The following is an 18,640-nucleotide window of genomic DNA, read 5'->3' as shown; positions in this document are numbered from 1 at the left end:
AGTGCCATAACTATGACACTATCCCACCACCTGGAGGTCGTCAGGACTGCATCAATATTTGCAGGAAAAGAATTGCCCCACAGCAGTCTGGTCACCTGAGGAACAAAAATTAATAAACTTGCTATGTCCTCGACGGTCTCCCTGATTGGGGTGGCAGCTTCACTCTGTTGTGGAGGCTGAGCCCAGGAACGTGCCATTTTGGCACTTTGCCTACTGGCAAACCTCTCCACCCCCATCGACCGTTCAGAGAGCAGCAGGGCCCAGCCCCTTCCTTATTGACGTAGGAGGGGGTGTAAATGATAGAGAAGACGACACCTGGGCTGTCGATGGGGGGTTATTTTCTCACCTCATCATTACCCAAGGCCTGCTGATGATGTTTTCCAGGGTCTGCTTCAAGGAGACTACGAGGTCGTGGTCAGCACAGGAGTCCTTGGCAGGGGGCTGGACCTCGTCAACGTCAAACTGGTTGTGAATTTTGACATGCCGCCTACCATGGATGAATATGTGCATCAGGTAGAGGAGTTTTACTGTGAATTCTTCGTGTCCTTTCCCTGCCTCTGCTGCTGGCCCATACGCAGCTCTCTCAGCAAGGCAAGAGGCCATTTGGCCCATCCAGTCTGTGTTCGTGTGGATGGGTTGAGGGGTCCTCATGTTAAGTTATCATTGATGCTATTTGTGCTGTTTCGTTTCCTGAACCATTTGAATGCTTCAGCTGGTTTTCTAGGTGGCATCCATTTCACCAATTTCTTTATTTAAAGAAAATAATTGAGCACAGGCACGATGGGTTGAATAGTTTTGTGCTGTAATTTCTATGATTCTTAATCATTTATCTCCTTGATTTTTCCTTTTTGATTTATTAATCTCTTCATAGCTCAGTGACCTGAAACCTCAATCATCTCTTTCCCCGCTGAACCCTTTCTACTGTTTTTGTATTTCAATACAGTGAGAGCCGATACAATGCTCTGTGTGTGTATTCACCATTGCTTTATGGAATGTCAGTAACACTTCCTTGGATCTATTCATACAATCTGTAGTTTTTTGCCTTTGCAGCTGCTGCCATAAAATGTTAAAATATTTCCAATAAGTGGGGGCAAAATTCCTCCTGTTGATTAATTTTGGCAAAGAAGTTGGTGTTAACTATTGGGAGAAAGCCCCAAACCGTTTCTCTTGTGTTCACAGCAAAATAGAGGTTTCCACAAGCAGACCTGTGACCCGAAAGCTGTACTGTTACACAATCGTACTCGGGATTAACAATTATCCCTAACTGCATTATCTAGTAAACCGGAAATCACGTGGGATTCCTGTCACTCCGAAAGGCACACTGACCGAACAATGTGTGCAAAACTACTTGGTCAGGTTTATTTACCGGTCGGTTAATACACCGAAGGCAATTGCTGCAGCTGGATACTGCATCAGCACGAGACTTACAAATAATAAGATTGGAATCAGTCCTTAAAAGGTTAAAATACCCAATTTTCGAATATATTTCTTGGGGTCTGATAGTGATGAGTGTTTTTGGATGTGTGGTGTTTGTCTTTTGGTAGACCTTCACGTGTTGCATGTGGGTGATGCAATACTCCACTCAATCAATGGAGTTTGGACCTTTGACCAGAATTAAAGCTATAATCTGACCAATAACATCTAAAGTTAGGCCTGTCAATCGTCCATGATTAAAGACCCGATCGTGTGAAGTACTGCGCGGGGTGCCGGCCGACGGACCGCGCGGGGTGCCTGACTGACGGACGGACCGCGCCGGGGTGCCTGACTGACGGACGGACCGCGCGGGGTGCCTGACTGACGGACGGACCGCGCGGGGTGCCTGACAGACGGATGGACCGCGCGGGGTGCTGGCTGGCTGACGGACGGACCGCGCGGGGTGCTGGCTGGCTGACGGACGGACCGTGCGGGGTGCTGGCTGGCTGACGGACGGACCGCGCGGGGTGCTGGCTGGCTGACGGACGGACCGCGCCGGGGTGCCTGACTGACGGACGGACCGCGCGGGGTGCCTGACTGACGGACGGACCGCGCGGGGTGCCTGACTGACGGACGGACCGCGCGGGGTGCCTGACTGACGGACGGACCGCGCGGGGTGCCTGACTGACGGACGGACCGCGCGGGGTGCCTGACTGACGGACGGACCGCGCGGGGTGCTGGCTGACGGACGGACCGCGCGGGGTGCTGGCCAACGGACCGCGCCGGGGTGCCTGACTGACTGACTGACTGACGGACGGACCGCGCGGGGTGCTGGCTGATGGACGGACGGACCGCGTGGGGTGCCTGGCCGACGGACGGACCGCGCGGGGTGCCTGACCGACGGACGGACCGCGCGGGGTGCCTGGCTGACGGACGGACCGCGCGGGGTGCTGGCCAACGGACCGCGCCGGGGTGCCTGACTGACGGACGGACCGCGCGGGGTGCCTGACTGACGGACGGACCGCGCGGGGTGCTGGCTGACGGACGGACGGACCGCGCGGGGTGCTGGCTGTCGGACGGACCGCGCGGGGTGCTGGCCAACGGACCGCGCCGGGGTGCCTGACTGACGGACGGACCGCGCCGGGGTGCCTGACTGACGGACGGACCGCGCCGGGGTGCCTGACTGACGGACGGACCGCGCGGGGTGCTGGCTGACGGACGGACGGACCGCGTGGGGTGCCTGGCCGACGGACCGCGCCGGGGTGCCTGACTGACCGACGGACCGCGCCGGGGTGCCGGCCGACGGACCGCGCGGGGTGCTGACATGTCGTCTGGTTTCCAAGGTTCTGGACCATATTCAGTGTAATCAGCATCTAGAACAAAGCCCCTGTATCCTCACTGCTTTCCAGATACATCACCCAACAGACAATTTATCTCTGACCTTTGTTTCTGTAGGAACATAGGAACAGGAGTCGGCCATTGGGCTCCTTGAGCGTGCTCCACCATTCAATCAAATCATGGCTGACAAATATTAACACCTGTGACATATTTGTATATTTGTTATATTTAATGTAAGATGTTTGATCTGTACCTTAACTCCATTTCCCCGCCTTTGCTCCATATCCCTCGATACCCTTACCTATCAAAAATCCATCAATCTCAGTCTTGAAAGCTTCAATTGTCCCCCAGCACCCATAGCTTTTTGGGGGAAAGAATTCCCAAATTCCACTACCCTTTGTGTGAAAAAGTGATTTCCCTCCGAAATGGCCTATCTCTAATTTTAAGGTTATGCCCCTTTGTTCTAGATTCCCCCACCAGAGGAAATAGTTTCTCTCTCTCTACCCAATCGATTCCTTTTAACATTTTAAACACCTCAATCAGATCACCCCTCAATCTTCCACATTCAAGGGAATGCAAACTTGGTTTTTGCAGCCTGTCCTCGTAATTTAACCCTTTAAGCCCCGGTATCATTCTGGTGAATCTGCGCTGCACCCCCTCCAAGACCAATATATCCTTCCTGAGGTGCGGTGCCCAGAACACACTCTTGCTAAGGAAAGACAGCTTCCATTTTAACTTTAGCTATCCCAGAATTGTTTGAGAAAATCCAGCAACCTCCCTATTTTATCCTGATTAGTGTGAGTACTAAACATGACTTCTCATTTTGCATCCACGCTGAGCATCTTGCAGCTTTTCCGCAAGGCACATGATCCAATGAAATGCATCTTCATTTTGTGATGCTGTTTGCCATTATATTTACCAATAATATGTTGCATTTTTCAATAGCCGATCCATTTATGATTCATCTTGGTTATTAAGTCACTAGATTTGCCTGAATTCAGTTTCTTTCCTGCAAACACCTCTTTTCCCCAACAACTTATCAGCCACGAATAGTGACAATAATGAGAAATATATTGTGACCAGCAAAGAACCGAGTCTGTTGCAGAGCAGAGTAGCACCTGGACCAGACATGGAGATATTCTGCTCTCCCATTATGGCCAGTAATCAGTAGCTTTTGTTTCCTATTATTGAGGCAATTAATTCAGTTTATAACATCCTTCTTCAACCCAAAAACTTTCACTTTAGCTACAAGTCCTTGATAAGTCAGTCGATCAAACACCTTCTGAAACATGAGATGTTTCACATCCAGCACATTCCCCTCATCCCTGTGTTCTGTTCCAGCCTGCACCGTTCCCCCACCCGCACCGTTCCCCCACCCGCACCGTTCCCCCACCCGCACCGTTCCCCCACCCGCACCGTTCCCCCACCCGCACCATCAATGTTCCTGTGAATATTCAACCATGAATACTTTAATCATTTGATCACTAATCTATATTTTTCCACAGAAGTGTATCAATGTGTAAGTGAATTGAGTGAATGCTAAGAGCGGTGTGAGCTGGCACCAGAATGGGGCCAGTTTCTAAGTGACACCTCCCAGCAGAGTGGGCTGGGCATATACTGGGATCAGTGTGACTGATTATCGATTTGGCCCCTGTGAGCACTGTGGGATCAGTGTGACTGATTATCGATTTGGCCCCTGTGAGCACTGTGGGATCAGTGTGACTGATTATCGATTTGGCCCCTGTGAGCACTGTGGGATCAGTGTGACTATCGATGGGCCCCTGTGAGCACTGTGGGATCAGTGTGACTATCGATGGGCCCCTGTGAGCACTGTGGGATCAGTGTGATTATTGATGGGCCCCTGTGAGCACTGTGGGATCAGTGTGACTATCGATGGGCCCCTGTGAGCACTGTGGGATCAGTGTGATTATTGATGGGCCCCTGTGAGCACTGTGGGATCAGTGTGATTATTGATGGGCCCCTGTGAGCACTGTGGGATCAGTGTGACTATCGATGGGCCCCTGTGAGCACTGTGGGATCAGTGTGACTATCGATGGGCCCCTGTGAGCACTGTGGGATCAGTGTGACTATCGATGGGCCCCTGTGAGCACTGTGGGATCAGTGTGATTATTGATGGGCCCCTGTGAGCACTGTGGGATCAGTGTGACTATCGATGGGCCCCTGTTAGCTGGTTCTACTCTTGCCCTTCCTCTGCCATGAGCCACATGATGCTATCAGCTGTCTCCCTGTAATTAGCAGCTGTCTTGGCGCCTCTTTGCCCAACACAAATGCAAATGGAAATGCAAAAATATCGTCAAGGATGTTAGATAGTGGGGAAGGTTTACAGCACTGAAGAGCACCCCATAAGAGTGTCCAGAAAATCATTCTGTTAATTTATTTTAAAAATCTGAAAATACCAGCTAGACGGATAGTTGTTTTGGTAAAATGATGTTTTACCCAATCATACACGGGGCCCCAAGTTCAATTCCTCGGTCTGTCTTAGGATAACTCATCTCAGCTGCAGCAACAACAAACAAATTGCACCTTTAACGTAGTAAAGCACCCCAGGGGTCTTCACAGAGGTGTGGGGGAGCAGTTAAGTTCCCCTCTCTGTGGCACAAGGGGAAAGAAAACAAGGGGTTGTGAATCTTTGGAATTTTCTACCCCAGAGAGCTGTGAATGCTCAGTCATTGAGTATATTCAAGGGTGAGATTGATGGATATTTGGACACTGAGGGAATCAAGGGAGATGGGGATCGGGTGGGAAAGTGGAGTTGAGGTCGAAGATCAGCCATGATCTGATTGAATGGCAGAGCAGGCTCGAGGGGCCGTATGGCCTGCTCCTGCTCCTATTTCTTCTTTTCTTCTGTTCTGATAAGCATTTGCACTCCCGAGTCCTGCTAGTAAGTGTGTGTAGATAGGATTGGGTTGAGACAACTCTGGGCTGCCAAGTGAAGAACGTTGGCTGGGTGAGGTACCAGGGCGCACAGTGCCCGTGGAACGGTACCCCAGACCAGCGTCAGCACCTTCAGGACTGGAGGTTAGAAAACTGGGCAGAAAAGAAGAATGTTTGGTTCACACCTGATTCTGGGTCAAAGCTGGACAACTGGGATAGTGTGTTCTTCCAGAGACCTTCTCCTGTCGCACTCAGTGAATACATGATGTCTTTTTTCAGATTGGGCTATTTTCTGGAGTGATTCTAGCCACATTGACTAGAATCATAAAGCACAGAAGGAGGTTATTCGGCCCATCATGCCTGTGCCGGCTCTTTGAAAGAGTTATCCAATTAGTCCCACTCCCCTGCTCTTTCCCCATAGCCCTGCAAATGTTTCCATTTCAGGTATTTATCCAATTCCCTTTTGAAAGTTATTATTGAATCTGCTTCCACCGCCCTTTCAGGCAGCGCGTTCCAGATCATAACAACTCGCTGCGTAAAAAAAATTCTCCTCATCTCCCCCCTAGTTCTTTTGCCAATTACCTTAAATCTGTGTCCTCTGATTACTGACCCACTGCCACTGGAAACAGTTTCTCCTTATTTACTCCATGAAAACCCTTAATAATTTTGAACACCTCCTTTAAATCTCCTTCTCTGCTCTAAGGAGAACAATCCCAGCTTCTCCAGTCTCTCCACATAACTGAAGTCCCTCATCCCTGGAACCATTCTGGTAAATCTCCTCTGCACCCTCTCCAAGACCTTGACATCCTTCCTAAAGTGTGGTGCCCAGAATTGAACACAATACTCCAGCTGAAGCCTAACCAGTGATTTATAGAGGTTTAGCATAACTTCCTTGCTTTTGTACTCTGTGCCACTGTTTATATAGCCCAGGATTCCTGTATCCATTTTTTGTAACAGCCTTATTGACTTTGTGTATGTGACCTAGATTATGTAGGACTAGATGGCGATAAATCTTTTAATCAAACAGCAGCAGGGACATTGAACACGCTATCAAAGGGTTAAATTATAAGGCCAGCTTGCATGGACTAGGCTTGTATTCCCTTGAATATAGAAGATTAAGTGGTGATCTAATTGAGGTGATTAAAAGTTTTGATAGTTTCTCTCTATCGACCCTATTTCCTCTGGTGGGGGGAGTCCAGAACAAGGCGGAATTTCAGGAAGCATTTCTTCACACAAAGGAGAGTGGAAATCTGGAACACTCTTCCCCCAAAAAGCTGTTAAGACTGGGGGTCAATTGAAAATGTCAAAACTGAGATTGATGGATTTTTGTTGTGTGAGGGTATTAAGGGTTATGAAACCGAGGCAGATGGATGGAGTTAGGGTACAGATCAGCCATGATCTAATGGAATGACACAGGCTGGAGGGGCTGACCGGTCGACTCCTGTTCCGATGTAACGTGGTTTTAGTACGGACCGTGGCTGCAGGCTCGCGGTGCTCTGATACAAGTCGGACACACTTGTTTTTGCAGGTGGGGAGAGCAGGTCGCTTGGGCCACCGGGGGACAGCCATCACCTTTGTGAATAACAACAGCAGCAGGCATTTCCTGGAGTTGGTGAAGCGTGTGAAGCCAACGGGTACACTGCTGCCCCCACAACTCCTCAACTCTCCGTACCTGAACGAGCAGCAACGCAGAGAGCAGCAGAGGAACAAGCAGCGAGCACAGCGTGATGTCGTGACTGGGGAGACTCTGATCGACATCATCAGGAAACACGATCGCAGCAGGCTGCAGAAACGATAGTCTGTAGGCCCCGTGACCCGTTGAGAGAGGACAGGCTGGGCTCTTGGCCCTAGTTGACAGAGCAGCCTGTCTCTGCTGGGCTCCTCTGCTGTTGCCTTATATCTGGGTACGGGCCATGATCATGGGCGTGAATTGAACGCATGCCTCATTGCAAGAAGCTGGGCAAAGGGAGTCGAATGTTAATAATGATGATTTTTAAGAATTCTGTATTAAGTGTGTGAACCTGTCTCATTGCACCTGTAAATACATTTTTGATCATTTGTAAATTGGTTCTGTTCATCTAAATGGCAAAGAGGCTGATGGGTAGTGCCGTGTCTGCTGGGCAGCTTTCCAATTCGCCATCGAGATCTGGCCTCGTCTGTGTGTGTCAGTCAGTCTGTGCGTGTCTGTATGTTTGTGTGTGTGCGTGTCTGTATGTTTGTGTGTGTGCGTGTCTGTATGTTTGTGTGTGTGCGTGTCTGTGTGTGCGTGTCTGTATGTGTGCGTGTCTGTATGTTTGTGTGTGTGCGTGTCTGTATGTTTGTGTGTGTGCGTGTCTGTATGTTTGTGTGTGTGTGCGTGTCTGTATGTTTGTGTGTGTGTGCGTGTCTGTATGTTTGTGTGTGTGTGCGTGTCTGTATGTTTGTGTGTGTGTGCGTGTCTGTATGTTTGTGTGTGTGTGCGTGTCTGTTTGTGTGTGTGCGTGTCTGTATGTTTGTGTGCGTGTCTGTATGTTTGTGTGCGTGTCTGTATGTTTGTGTGCGTGTCTGTATGTTTGTGTGCGTGTCTGTATGTTTGTGTGCGTGTCTGTATGTTTGTGTGCGTGTCTGTATGTTTGTGTGCGTGTCTGTATGTTTGTGTGCGTGTCTGTGTTTGTGTGTGCGCGTCTGTGTGTGCGTGTCTGTATGTTTGTGTGTGTGCGTGTCTATGTTTGTGCGTGTCTGTATGTTTGTGTGTGTGCGTGTCTGTATGTTTGTGTGTGCGTGTCTGTATGTTTGTGTGTGCGTGTCTGTATGTTTGTGTGTGCGTGTGTCTGTGTTTGTGTGTGCGCCTGTCTGTATGTTTGTCTGTGTGTGTCTGTATGTTTGTCTGTGTGTGTCTATATGTTTGTCTGTGTGTATGTGTGTCTATATGTTTGTGTGCGTGTATGTGTGTCTATATGTTTGTTTGTCTGTGTGTGTGCGTGCGCGTCTAATGTTTGTCTGTGCGTGTGCGCGTCTATATGTTTGTCTGTGTGTGTGTGCGCGTGTGTGTTTAATAACAAGTCACAGTGGAGGGCTGCGTTGCATGATGGAGCCTGATCTGAACAGAGTTGTAGACAAACACCTAAATACACACAGACATCCTTTGATTTCAGTGGCGGGCTTGTTGTAGGGGTCCGACACTGGACCAGCTCCTGAGTGCAGCACACATCCACTACCAATAGTCTTAATCCTGCCTGATGGATATGTAACGGGCTCCAGGGCTGTGCAGGGGACGGTAGCTTGTGGGTAAGCGCAGCAGATTAAGAAGAAACAGCCTGCTCCGCTAACGTTCTTGTGTTTCACTGACACCCTGTGTGGTTGCTGGTTTTTTTCCAAGCATTTTTTGTGCTCGTGAAGGTACAGAATTGGATACTTTCTATTTAGAATCATAGAATTGTACAGCAAAGGAGGAGGCCATTCAGCCCATTGTGCCTGTGCCAGCTCCTTGAAAGTGTTACCAATTAATCCCATTCCCCTGCTCTTTCCCCATAGCCCTGCAAATTTTTCCCTTTCAAGTATTTATCCAATTCCCCTTTGAAAGTTACGATTGAATCTGCTTCCACCGCCCTTTCAGGCAGCGCTTTCCAGATAATAACAACTCTGCGTTAAAAAAAATTGTCCTCTTTTGTCATTTACCTTCAATCTGTGTCCTCTGGTTACTGACCTTTCTGCCATTGGAAACAGCTTCTCCTTATTTACTTTATCAAATCTCGCCTTAACCATAAGACCTAGCACAAAGGAAGATGGTAGTGGTTGTTGGAGGCCAATCATCTCAGCCCCAGGACATTGCTGCAGGAGTTCCTCAGGGCAGTGTCCTAGGCCCAACCATCTTCAGCTGCTTCATCAATGACCTTCCCTCCCATCATAAGGTCAGAAATGGGGATGTTCGTTGATGATTGCACAGTGTTCAGTTCCATTCGCAACCCCTCAAATAATGAAGCAGTCCGAGCCCGCATGCAGCAAGACCTGGACAACATCCAGGTTTGGGCTGATAAGTGGCAAGTAACATTTGCGCCAGACAAGTGCCAGGCAATGACCATCTCCAACAAGAGAGAATCTAACCACCTCCCCTTGACATTCAACGGCATTACCATCGCCGAATCCCCCACCATCAACACCCTGGGGGTCACCATTGACCAGAAACTTAACTGGACCAGCCACATGAATACTGTGGCTACAATAGCAGGTCAGAGGCTGGGTATTCTGCGGTGAGTGACTCACCTCCTGACTCCCCAAAGCCTTTCCACCATCTACAAGGCACAAGTCAAGAGTGTGATGGAATACTCTCCACTTGCCTGGATGAGTGCAGCTCCAACAACATTCAAGAAGCTCAACACCATCCAGGACAAAGCAGCCCGCTTGATTGGCACCCCATCCACCACCCTGTGCACTGTGGCTGCAGTGTGTACCATCCACAGGATGCACTGCAGCAACTCGTCAAGGCTTCTTCGACAGCACCTCCCAAACCCGCGACCTCTACCACCTAGAAGGACTAGGGCAGCAGGCACATGGGAACAACACCACCTGCACGTTCCCCTCCAAGTCACACACCATCCCGACTTGGAAATATATCGCCGTTCCTTCATCGTCACTGGGTCAAAATCCTGGAACTCCCTAACAGCACTGTGGGAGAACCTTCACCACACGGACTGCAGCGGTTCAAGAAGGCGGCTCACCACCACCTTCTCAAGGGCAATTAGGGATGGGCAATAAATGCTGGCCTCGCCAGCGACGCCCACATCCCATGAACAAATGAAAAAAATAGAAGCTGGAGTCGGCCATTCGGCCCCTCGAGCCTGCTCCGCCATTTCATGAGATCATGGCTGATCTGATTTTTACCTCAACTCCACTTTCCCGCCTTTTCCCCATATCCTTTGACTCCCTTGCTGATCAAAAATTTGTCTAACTCAGCCTTGAATGCATTCAATGACTCAGCCTCCACAGCTTTTTGGGGTAAAGAATTCCAAAGATTCACAACCCTCTGGGAGAAGAAATTCCTCCTCATTTCTGTCTTATTCTGAGACTATGCCCCCTAGTTTTAGATTCCCACATGAGGGGTAACATCCTCTCAGCATCGACCATATTGAGCCCCCCAGAATCTTATATGTTTCAATAAGATCTCCTCTCATTCTTCTAAACTCCAATGAGTATTGACCCAACCTGTTCAATCTTTCCTCATAAGACAACCCTTCCATACCTGGAATCAACCTAGTGAACCTTCTCTGAACTGCCTCCAATGCAAGTATATTCTTCCTTATATATGGGCACCAGAACTGTACGCAGTACTCCAGGTGTGGTCTCATCAGCACCCTGTACAGTTGGAGCATAACTTCCCTAGAAATAAAGGCCAATATTCCGTTTGCCTTCCGGATTACCTGCTGCACCTGTATGTTGACTTTTTGTGTTTCATGTATGAGGACACCCAGATCCCTCTGTACCGCAGCATTTTGTAGTATTTCTCCATTCAAATAATATTTTGCTTTTTTATTTTTCCTCCCAAAGTGGATGACTTCACATTTTTCCACATTATATTCCATCTGCCAAATTTTTGCCCATTCGCTTAACCTGTCAATATCCCTTTGCAGACACTTTGTGTCCTCATCACAACTTGCTTTTCCACCCATCTTTGTATCATCAGCAAATTTGGCCACAAGACACTCTGTTCCTTCATCCAAGTCATTGATATTATTGTAAATAGTTGAGGCCCCAGCACTGAGCCCTGCGGCACCCCACTAGTTACAGATTGCCATTTTGAAAATGACCCCTTTATCCCGACTCTTTATTTTCTGTTAGTTAGCCAGTCCTCTATCCATGCCAGTATATTACCCCCAACACCATGAGCTCTTATCTTGTGCAGTAATCTTTTATGTGGCACCTTATCGAATGCCTTTTGGAAATCCAAATATACTGCATCCATTGGTTCCCCTTTATCTACCCTGCCTGTTACTTCCTCAAAGAACTCTAACAAATTTGTCAGACATGATTTCCCCTTCATAAAACCATGTTGACTCTCCTTGATTGTATTATGAGTCTCCAAATGTCCTGTTGCTACTTCCACAATAATGGAAATTCTAGCATTTTTCTAATGACAGATGTTAGGCTAACTGGTCTATAGCTACCTGCTTTCTGTCTCACTCCCTTCTTGAATAGGGGTGTTACGTTTGCGGTTTTCCAATCCACTGGGACCTTTCCAGAATCTAGTGAATTCTGGAAGATTACAACCAATGCATCCGCTATCTCTGTAGCCACTTCCTTTAAGACCCTCGGATGCAAGCTATCAGGTCCAGGGGACTTGTCAGCCTTTTGACCCATTAGTTTACCAAGTACTTTTTCTCTAGTGATAGTGATTGTTTTTCGTTCCTCCCTCCCCTTTGCCCCTTGATTTTCTACTATTATTGGTATGTTATTAATGTCTTCTACTGCGAAGACAGATACAAAATATCTGTTCAATTCCCCTGCCATGTCCTTGTTTTCCATTATTATTTCCCCAGTCTCATCCTCTAAGGGGCCGATGTTTACTTTAGCTACCCTCTTCCTTTTTATATACTTGTTGAAGCTTTTACTGTCAGTTTTTATATTTCTTGCTAGTTTACTCTCATAATTTATTTTCTCCCTCTTTATTATTCTTTTAGTCATCCTTTGCTGGTTTTTAAAGTTTTCCCAATCTTCGGGCTTACCAGTAACCTTTGCCATGTTGTATGCTTTTTCTTTTAACCTGATACCATCCTTGACTTCCTTAGTTAGCCATGATTGATTCACCTTTTTTGTGGAGTCTTTCCTCCTCACAGGGATATATTTTTGTTGCGAGTCATAAAATATCTTTTTAAATGTTTGCCACTGCTTATCCACCATCATACCATCTAATCTGTTTACCCAGTCCACTTTAGCCAATTCCACCTTCATTCCTTTATAATTGCCCTTATTTAAGTTTCATACAGTAGTTTCAGACCCAAGATCCTCACTCTCAAACTGGATGTGAAATTCTATCATGTTATGATCACTGCTTTCCAAGGGATCCTTTACTTTGAGATCATTAATTAATCCTGTTTCGTTACCCATTACCAGATCCAAAATGGCCTGTTCCCAGGTTGGTTCCCTGATGTATTGGTCTAAGAAACAGTCCCTAATACACTCTATGAACTCCTCCTCAGGGCTATTTTTGCCAATTTGATTTGTCCAATCTATGTGAAACTTAAAATCGCCCATGATTATTGCATTACCTTTTTTATAAGCCCCCGTTATTTCCTGATTAATATTTTGTCCTACTGTTAGGGGGCCTATATACTACTCCCACCAATGATTTCTTTCCCTTGCTATTTCTTATCTCAACCCAAATTGATTGGACATCTTGCTCTTCTGAGCCAAGATCATTTCTCACTATTATACCAATTTCATCCTTTATTAACAGAGCTACCCCACCACCTTTACCTTTTTTCCTATCTTTCCGAAATGTTAAATAACCCTGAATATTTAGCTCCCAACCTTGGTCACCTTGCAACCACGTCTCTGTAATGGCCAGGAGATCATACCCATTTGTTTCTATTTGTGCCGTCAATCCATCTATCTTATTACGAATGCTGCGCGCATTCAGATAAAGAACCTTTAATTTTGTCTTTTTACCATTCTTTCCTACCCCAGCCCCATTTGCTAGTGCACTCTTATGTATGTACGCTCCGTCCCTTCCTGACAGGATCTGTTTGTCATTACCCCCATCACTTTCCTGTACTACTTCATTGTCTTTTCTTTTTATCAATCTAAACTCCGCCCCACCTGAACCCTTCCCCCCCTCCTTCTCTGCTCTACGGAGAACAACCCCAGCTTCTCCAGTTTCTCCGCGTAACTGAAGTCCCTCATAAGAACATAAGAAATAGGAGCAGGAATAGGCCATGTGGCCCCTTGAGCCTGCTCCGCCATTTATTAAGATCATGGCTGATCTTCGACCTCATCTCTACTTTCCTGCCCGATCCCCATATCCTTTGATTCCCCTAGAGTCCAGAAATCTGTCTATCTCAGCCTTGAACATATTCAACGACTAAGCATCTACAGCCTCTGGGGTAGAGAATTCCAAAGACTCACAACCCTCTGTGTGAAGAAATTCCTCCTCATCTCAGTCTTAAATGGCTGACCCCTTATCCTGTGACTGTGCCCCCTAGTTCTAGACTCTCCAGCCAGGGGAAACAACCTCTCAGCATCTACCCTGTCAAGCCCCCTCAGAATCTTGTATGTTTCAATGAGATCACCTCTCATTCTTCTAAACTCCAGAGAGTATAGGCCCATTCTACTCAATCTCTCCTCATAGGACAACCCTCTCATCCCAGGAATTAATCTGGTGAACCTTTGTTGCATCGCCTCTAAGGCAAGTATATCCTTCCTTAGATAAGGAGACCAAAACTGTACACAGTATTCCAAGTGAGGTCTCACCAAAGCCCTGTACAATTGTAGTAAGACATTTTTACTCTTGTACTTCAACCCCCTTGCAATAAAGGCCAACATGCCATTTGCCTTCCTAATTACTTGCTGTACCTGCATGTTAACTTTTTGTGTTTCTTGTACGAAGACACCCAAATCTGTCTGAACGCCAACATTTAATAGTTTCTCACCATTTAAAAAATATTCTGTTTTTCTATTCTTCCTACCAAAGTGAATAACCTCACATTTCCCCACATTATACTCCATCTGCCACCTTCTATTATTAAGGAGACAGTAACGGAACATTTAGATAAACATAATTTAATGGGACAAAGTCAGCATAGCTTTATGAAGGGGAAGTCATGTCTGACAAATTTTCTTGAGTTCTTTGAGGACATAACGTACAGGGTAGATAAAGGGGAACCAGTGGACGTAGTGTATTTAGATTTCCAGAAGGCATTCGACAAGATGCCACATAAAAGATTATTGCTCAAGATAAAGAATCACTGGATTGGGGGTAATATTCTGGCATGGGTGGAGGATTGGTTATCTAACAGGAAGCAGAGAGTTGGGATAAATGGTTCATTCTCGGACTGGCAACCAGTAGCCAGTGGTGTTCCGCAGGGGTCGGTGCTGGGTCCCCAACTCTTTACAATCTATATTAACGATTTGGAGGAGGGGACCGAGTGTAACATATCAAAGTTTGCAGATGATACAAAGATGAGAGGGAAAGTAGAGAGTGAGGAGGACATAAAAAACCTACAAGGGGATATAGACAGGCTGGGTGAGTGGGCGGAGATTTGGCAGATGCAATACAATATTGGAAAATGTGAGGTTATGCACTTTGGCAGGAAAAATCAGAGAGCAAGTTATTATCTTAATGGCGAGAAACTGGAAAGTACTGCAGTACAAAGGGATCTGGGGGTCCTAGTGCAAGAAAATCAAAAAGTTAGTATGCAGGTGGAGCAGGTGATCAAGAAGGCCAACGGAATGTTGGCTTTTATTGCTAGGTGGATAGAATATAAAAACAGGGAGGTATTGCTGCAGTTATATAAGGTATTGGTTAGACCGCACCTGGAATACTGCATACAGTTTTGGTGTCCACACTTAAGAAAAGACATACTTGCTCTCGAGGCAGTACAAAGAAGGTTCACTCGGTTAATCCCGGGGATGAGGGGGTGGACATATGAGGAGAGGTTGAGTAGATTGGGACTCTACTCATTGGAGTTCAGAAGAATGAGAGGCGATCTTATTGAAACATATAAGATTGTGAAGGGGCTTGATCGGGTGGATGCGGTAAGGATGTTCCCAAAGATGGGTGAAACTAGAACTAGGGGGCATAATCTTAGAATAAGGGGCTGCTCTTTCAAAACTGAGATGAGGAGAAACTTCTTCACTCAGAGGGTAGTAGGTCTGTGGAATTTGCTGCCCCAGGAAGCTGTGGAAGCTACATCATTAAATAAATTTAAAACAGAAATGGACAGTTTCCTAGAAGTAAAGGGAATTAGGGATTACGGGGAGCGAGCAGGAAATTGGACATGAAGCTGAGTTTAGATCGGTCAGTGCCGTGTGGGTGGCGGAGAGGGCTCAGGGGCTGAGTGGCCGGGTCCTGCTCCTACTTGTGTTCTTTAGATTTGAGGTTAGGATCAGATCAGCCATGATCTTATTGAATGGCGGAGCAGGCTCGAGGGGCCGATTGGCCTACTCCTGCTCCTATTTTTTATGTTCTTATGTTCTTGACCACTCACTTAACCTGTCTATATTCCTTTGCAGGGATGCAGACTCATCCCTGGAACGATTCTAGTAAATCTTTTCTGCACCCTCTCTAAGGTCTTCACATCCTTCCTAAAGTGCGGTGCCCAGAACGGGCCCCAGAAATGCTTCAAAAATAACGAAATAAAGTCTGGAGTTCAGTCGTATCTTCAGCACTCTGTAAACTTTAATTCATCCAAAGCTCTGCTGCCCGTATCCTAACTCACACCAAGTTCCTTCACCCATCACCCCCTGTGCTCGCTGACCTACATTGGCTCTCGGTTGGGCAAAATTCTCATCCTTGCTTTCAAATCCCTTGATGGCCTCGCCCCTCCCTATCTCTGTAACCTCCTCCAGCCCTACAACCCTCCGAGATCTCTGCGCTCCTCCAATTCTGGCCTCTTGTGTATCCCCGATTTTCATCATTTTTTAAAATTCGTTTATGGGATGTGGGCGTCGCTGGCGAGGCCGGCATTTATTGCCCATCCCTAATTGCCCTTGAGAAGGTGGTGGTGAGCCGCCTTCATTCAACCAGACGGCCGTGCCTTCAGCTGCCTAGGCCCAAAGCTCTGGAATTCCATCCCTAAACCTCTCCTCCTTTAAGACGCTCTTTGACCAAGCTTTTGATCACCAGTCCTAATATCTCAAGTGGTTCAGTGTCAAATTTTGTTTGATAATGCTCCTGTGAAGCACCTTGGGATGTTTTACTAAGTTAAAGGCACTATATCAATGCAACTTGTTGTTGTTACAGCTGCCTTCTACGTACATTCTCTGCAGCAATTGTGAGGTCCATTCATTTTACGGAAAGGGACACCCGAGTTTTCTGCCTCAGGTTCTTGACTTCTTAAGGGGTTCTAGTGCCAGCTGGTACCAACCTGAGCAAGGGGTTCCAGCAGATTCTCCATATAAGGACATATGGGGGAGTTGGAAAGAGAGAGACCCTGGGATGAGGGGGGAGAGAGAGGCTCTGCTGTTGGGGGTGTCAATGTAATTTTCCTTCAAATCCACCATGTCAGAGAGAGGAGAGTGGTGCCACAGCATGCAGCTGGTACAGAATGGGATTGGGTATTTGGGGGTCGAGTGTGTGCACCCCATGGGGTATCCATGAAGCTTGAGGCTGGGATCGAGGCTCAGTTTATCTCCGCCTCAGTCCCAGAGTGTCACCCATGGCCAGGAGGAGAAAGAGTTGAAGTTGCAGCAAGAGCTGTGCACTGAGCCCTGTGGGCAGGGTTTGCAGTCTCGGCAGTGGGGCCTGACTGTGGCGAGGTCTGTATGTACCTCCCGTCGGGGGTACGGGGAGTATGAATACCAGGAGCATTCTCCACCTCCCCCCCCACCAACCGCCTTCTCCAATCTTCCAAGAGTAGGGGGTGAAACAAGAGATATATTAAAAAAAAATCCATACAGGGGGTGCAGGGACAAAGACAGGACCCATTGAGGAACGAGATACATTAATATCTCTGGGATTGTTGGTATTGAGATATGTTGTTTTAAAGCAATAACGTGTCTTTTGAGACTGGAAAGAAAGACTTACATTTTATGGCGCCTTTCATAATCTCAGGACATCCCAAAGCGTTTTACAGCCAATAAAGTACTTTTGAAGAGTAATCACTGTTGTAAAGTAGGAAACGTAGCAGCCAATTTGCGCACAGCAAGATCCCACAAACAGTAGATAACCATATGATCTCCTTTATTGATGTCGGTTGAGGGATAAATATTGGCCAGGACTTCAGGGAAAACTCCCCTGCTCTTCTTCAAAATAGTGCCCTTTATGTGAAGTAATGCTTCCTGATTTTATTCCTGAATGGCCTGGCTCTAATTTTAGCAAAACGCCCTCCACCAGAGGAAATAGATTCTCTTTATTTCCCCGTCCAATCCTTTTATCATTTTAAACAACCTGGTTTTATCACCCCTCAATCTTAATACTCAAGGGAACACAAGCCAAGTTTATGCACCCGCCCTCATAATTTAACCCTTTAAGCCCTGGAATCATTCTGGTGAATCTACGCTCCAAGGCCAGAATATTCCTCCTGAACTGAATGCAAAAGTCCAGATGGGGTCTGACCAAGGCTCTGTACAACTTAAGCATAACTTCCTCCCCTTTGTATTCCAGCCCCCTTGAGATAAAGGCCAACATTCCATTAGCTTTTGAAATTATTCTTTGCACCTGCCCACCAGCATTTAGTGATTTCTGTACTTGGACCCCTAAATCTCTCTGCTCCTCCACAGTTTCTAGTTTCTTACCATTTAAAAAATACTCTGATCTATCTTTTTTGGATCCAAAGTGGATGACCTCACACTTCCCCACATTGAACTCCATCTGCCACAGTTTTGCCCACTCACTCAATCTATCAATGTCCCTTTGTAACTTTCTGCTCCCATCTACACAACTTACTGTGCCTCCTAACTTAGTGTCATCTGCAAACTTAGATATAAGGCTCTTTATTCTTTCATCCAAGTCATTGATAAATATAGTGAAAAGTTGAGGCCCCAGTACAGATCACTGGGGGATCACTAGTCAATCAGGGAACATACCCTTTATTCCCACTCTCTGTCTCCTACCTCCCAACCAATCACCAGAAAGGCATGTTTTTTCAAACTAGTTTTTGAAGATATATTTTTAATTTGATGGCCAGACGCCGAGCTCCAGCTGATGAGCACACATGCAAGGCCCAATTACCATGAAAAGGCACCTAAATTAAGTGCCACCAAGCCACCGATTCCAGAGGCTCCTCGGAGCCTGCTTCTCGCCCAGCAGGACAATCCTGGTTACGAATGCTGCTCCAATCAAAAATAACCAGCTTACAGTGGA

At 47.0% G+C, this 18,640-nt stretch overlaps 1 protein-coding gene across 1 annotated transcript in view; it reads left to right on the top strand.

The window, feature by feature from the left end:
* ddx59 (DEAD (Asp-Glu-Ala-Asp) box polypeptide 59) overlaps positions 1-7,710 on the top strand; it is a 31,075-nt gene extending 23,365 nt beyond the window's left edge. The window contains exons 6-7 of the mRNA XM_067974728.1: positions 385-513; positions 7,175-7,710. Of these exons, the coding sequence (XP_067830829.1) occupies positions 385-513; positions 7,175-7,444 (399 nt within the window). The 3' untranslated portion in view covers positions 7,445-7,710. The remainder of the gene's footprint in view (positions 1-384; positions 514-7,174) is intronic.
* Positions 7,711-18,640: the final 10,930 nt, after the last annotated feature.

The sequence above is a fragment of the Heptranchias perlo genome, chromosome 40, assembly GCF_035084215.1.
Source record: "Heptranchias perlo isolate sHepPer1 chromosome 40, sHepPer1.hap1, whole genome shotgun sequence".
In the NCBI taxonomy this organism is placed as follows: Eukaryota; Metazoa; Chordata; class Chondrichthyes; order Hexanchiformes; family Hexanchidae; genus Heptranchias; species Heptranchias perlo.
The sequence above is the reverse complement of the archived record's forward strand: the minus strand, read 5'-3'. Positions and strand labels throughout refer to the sequence as shown.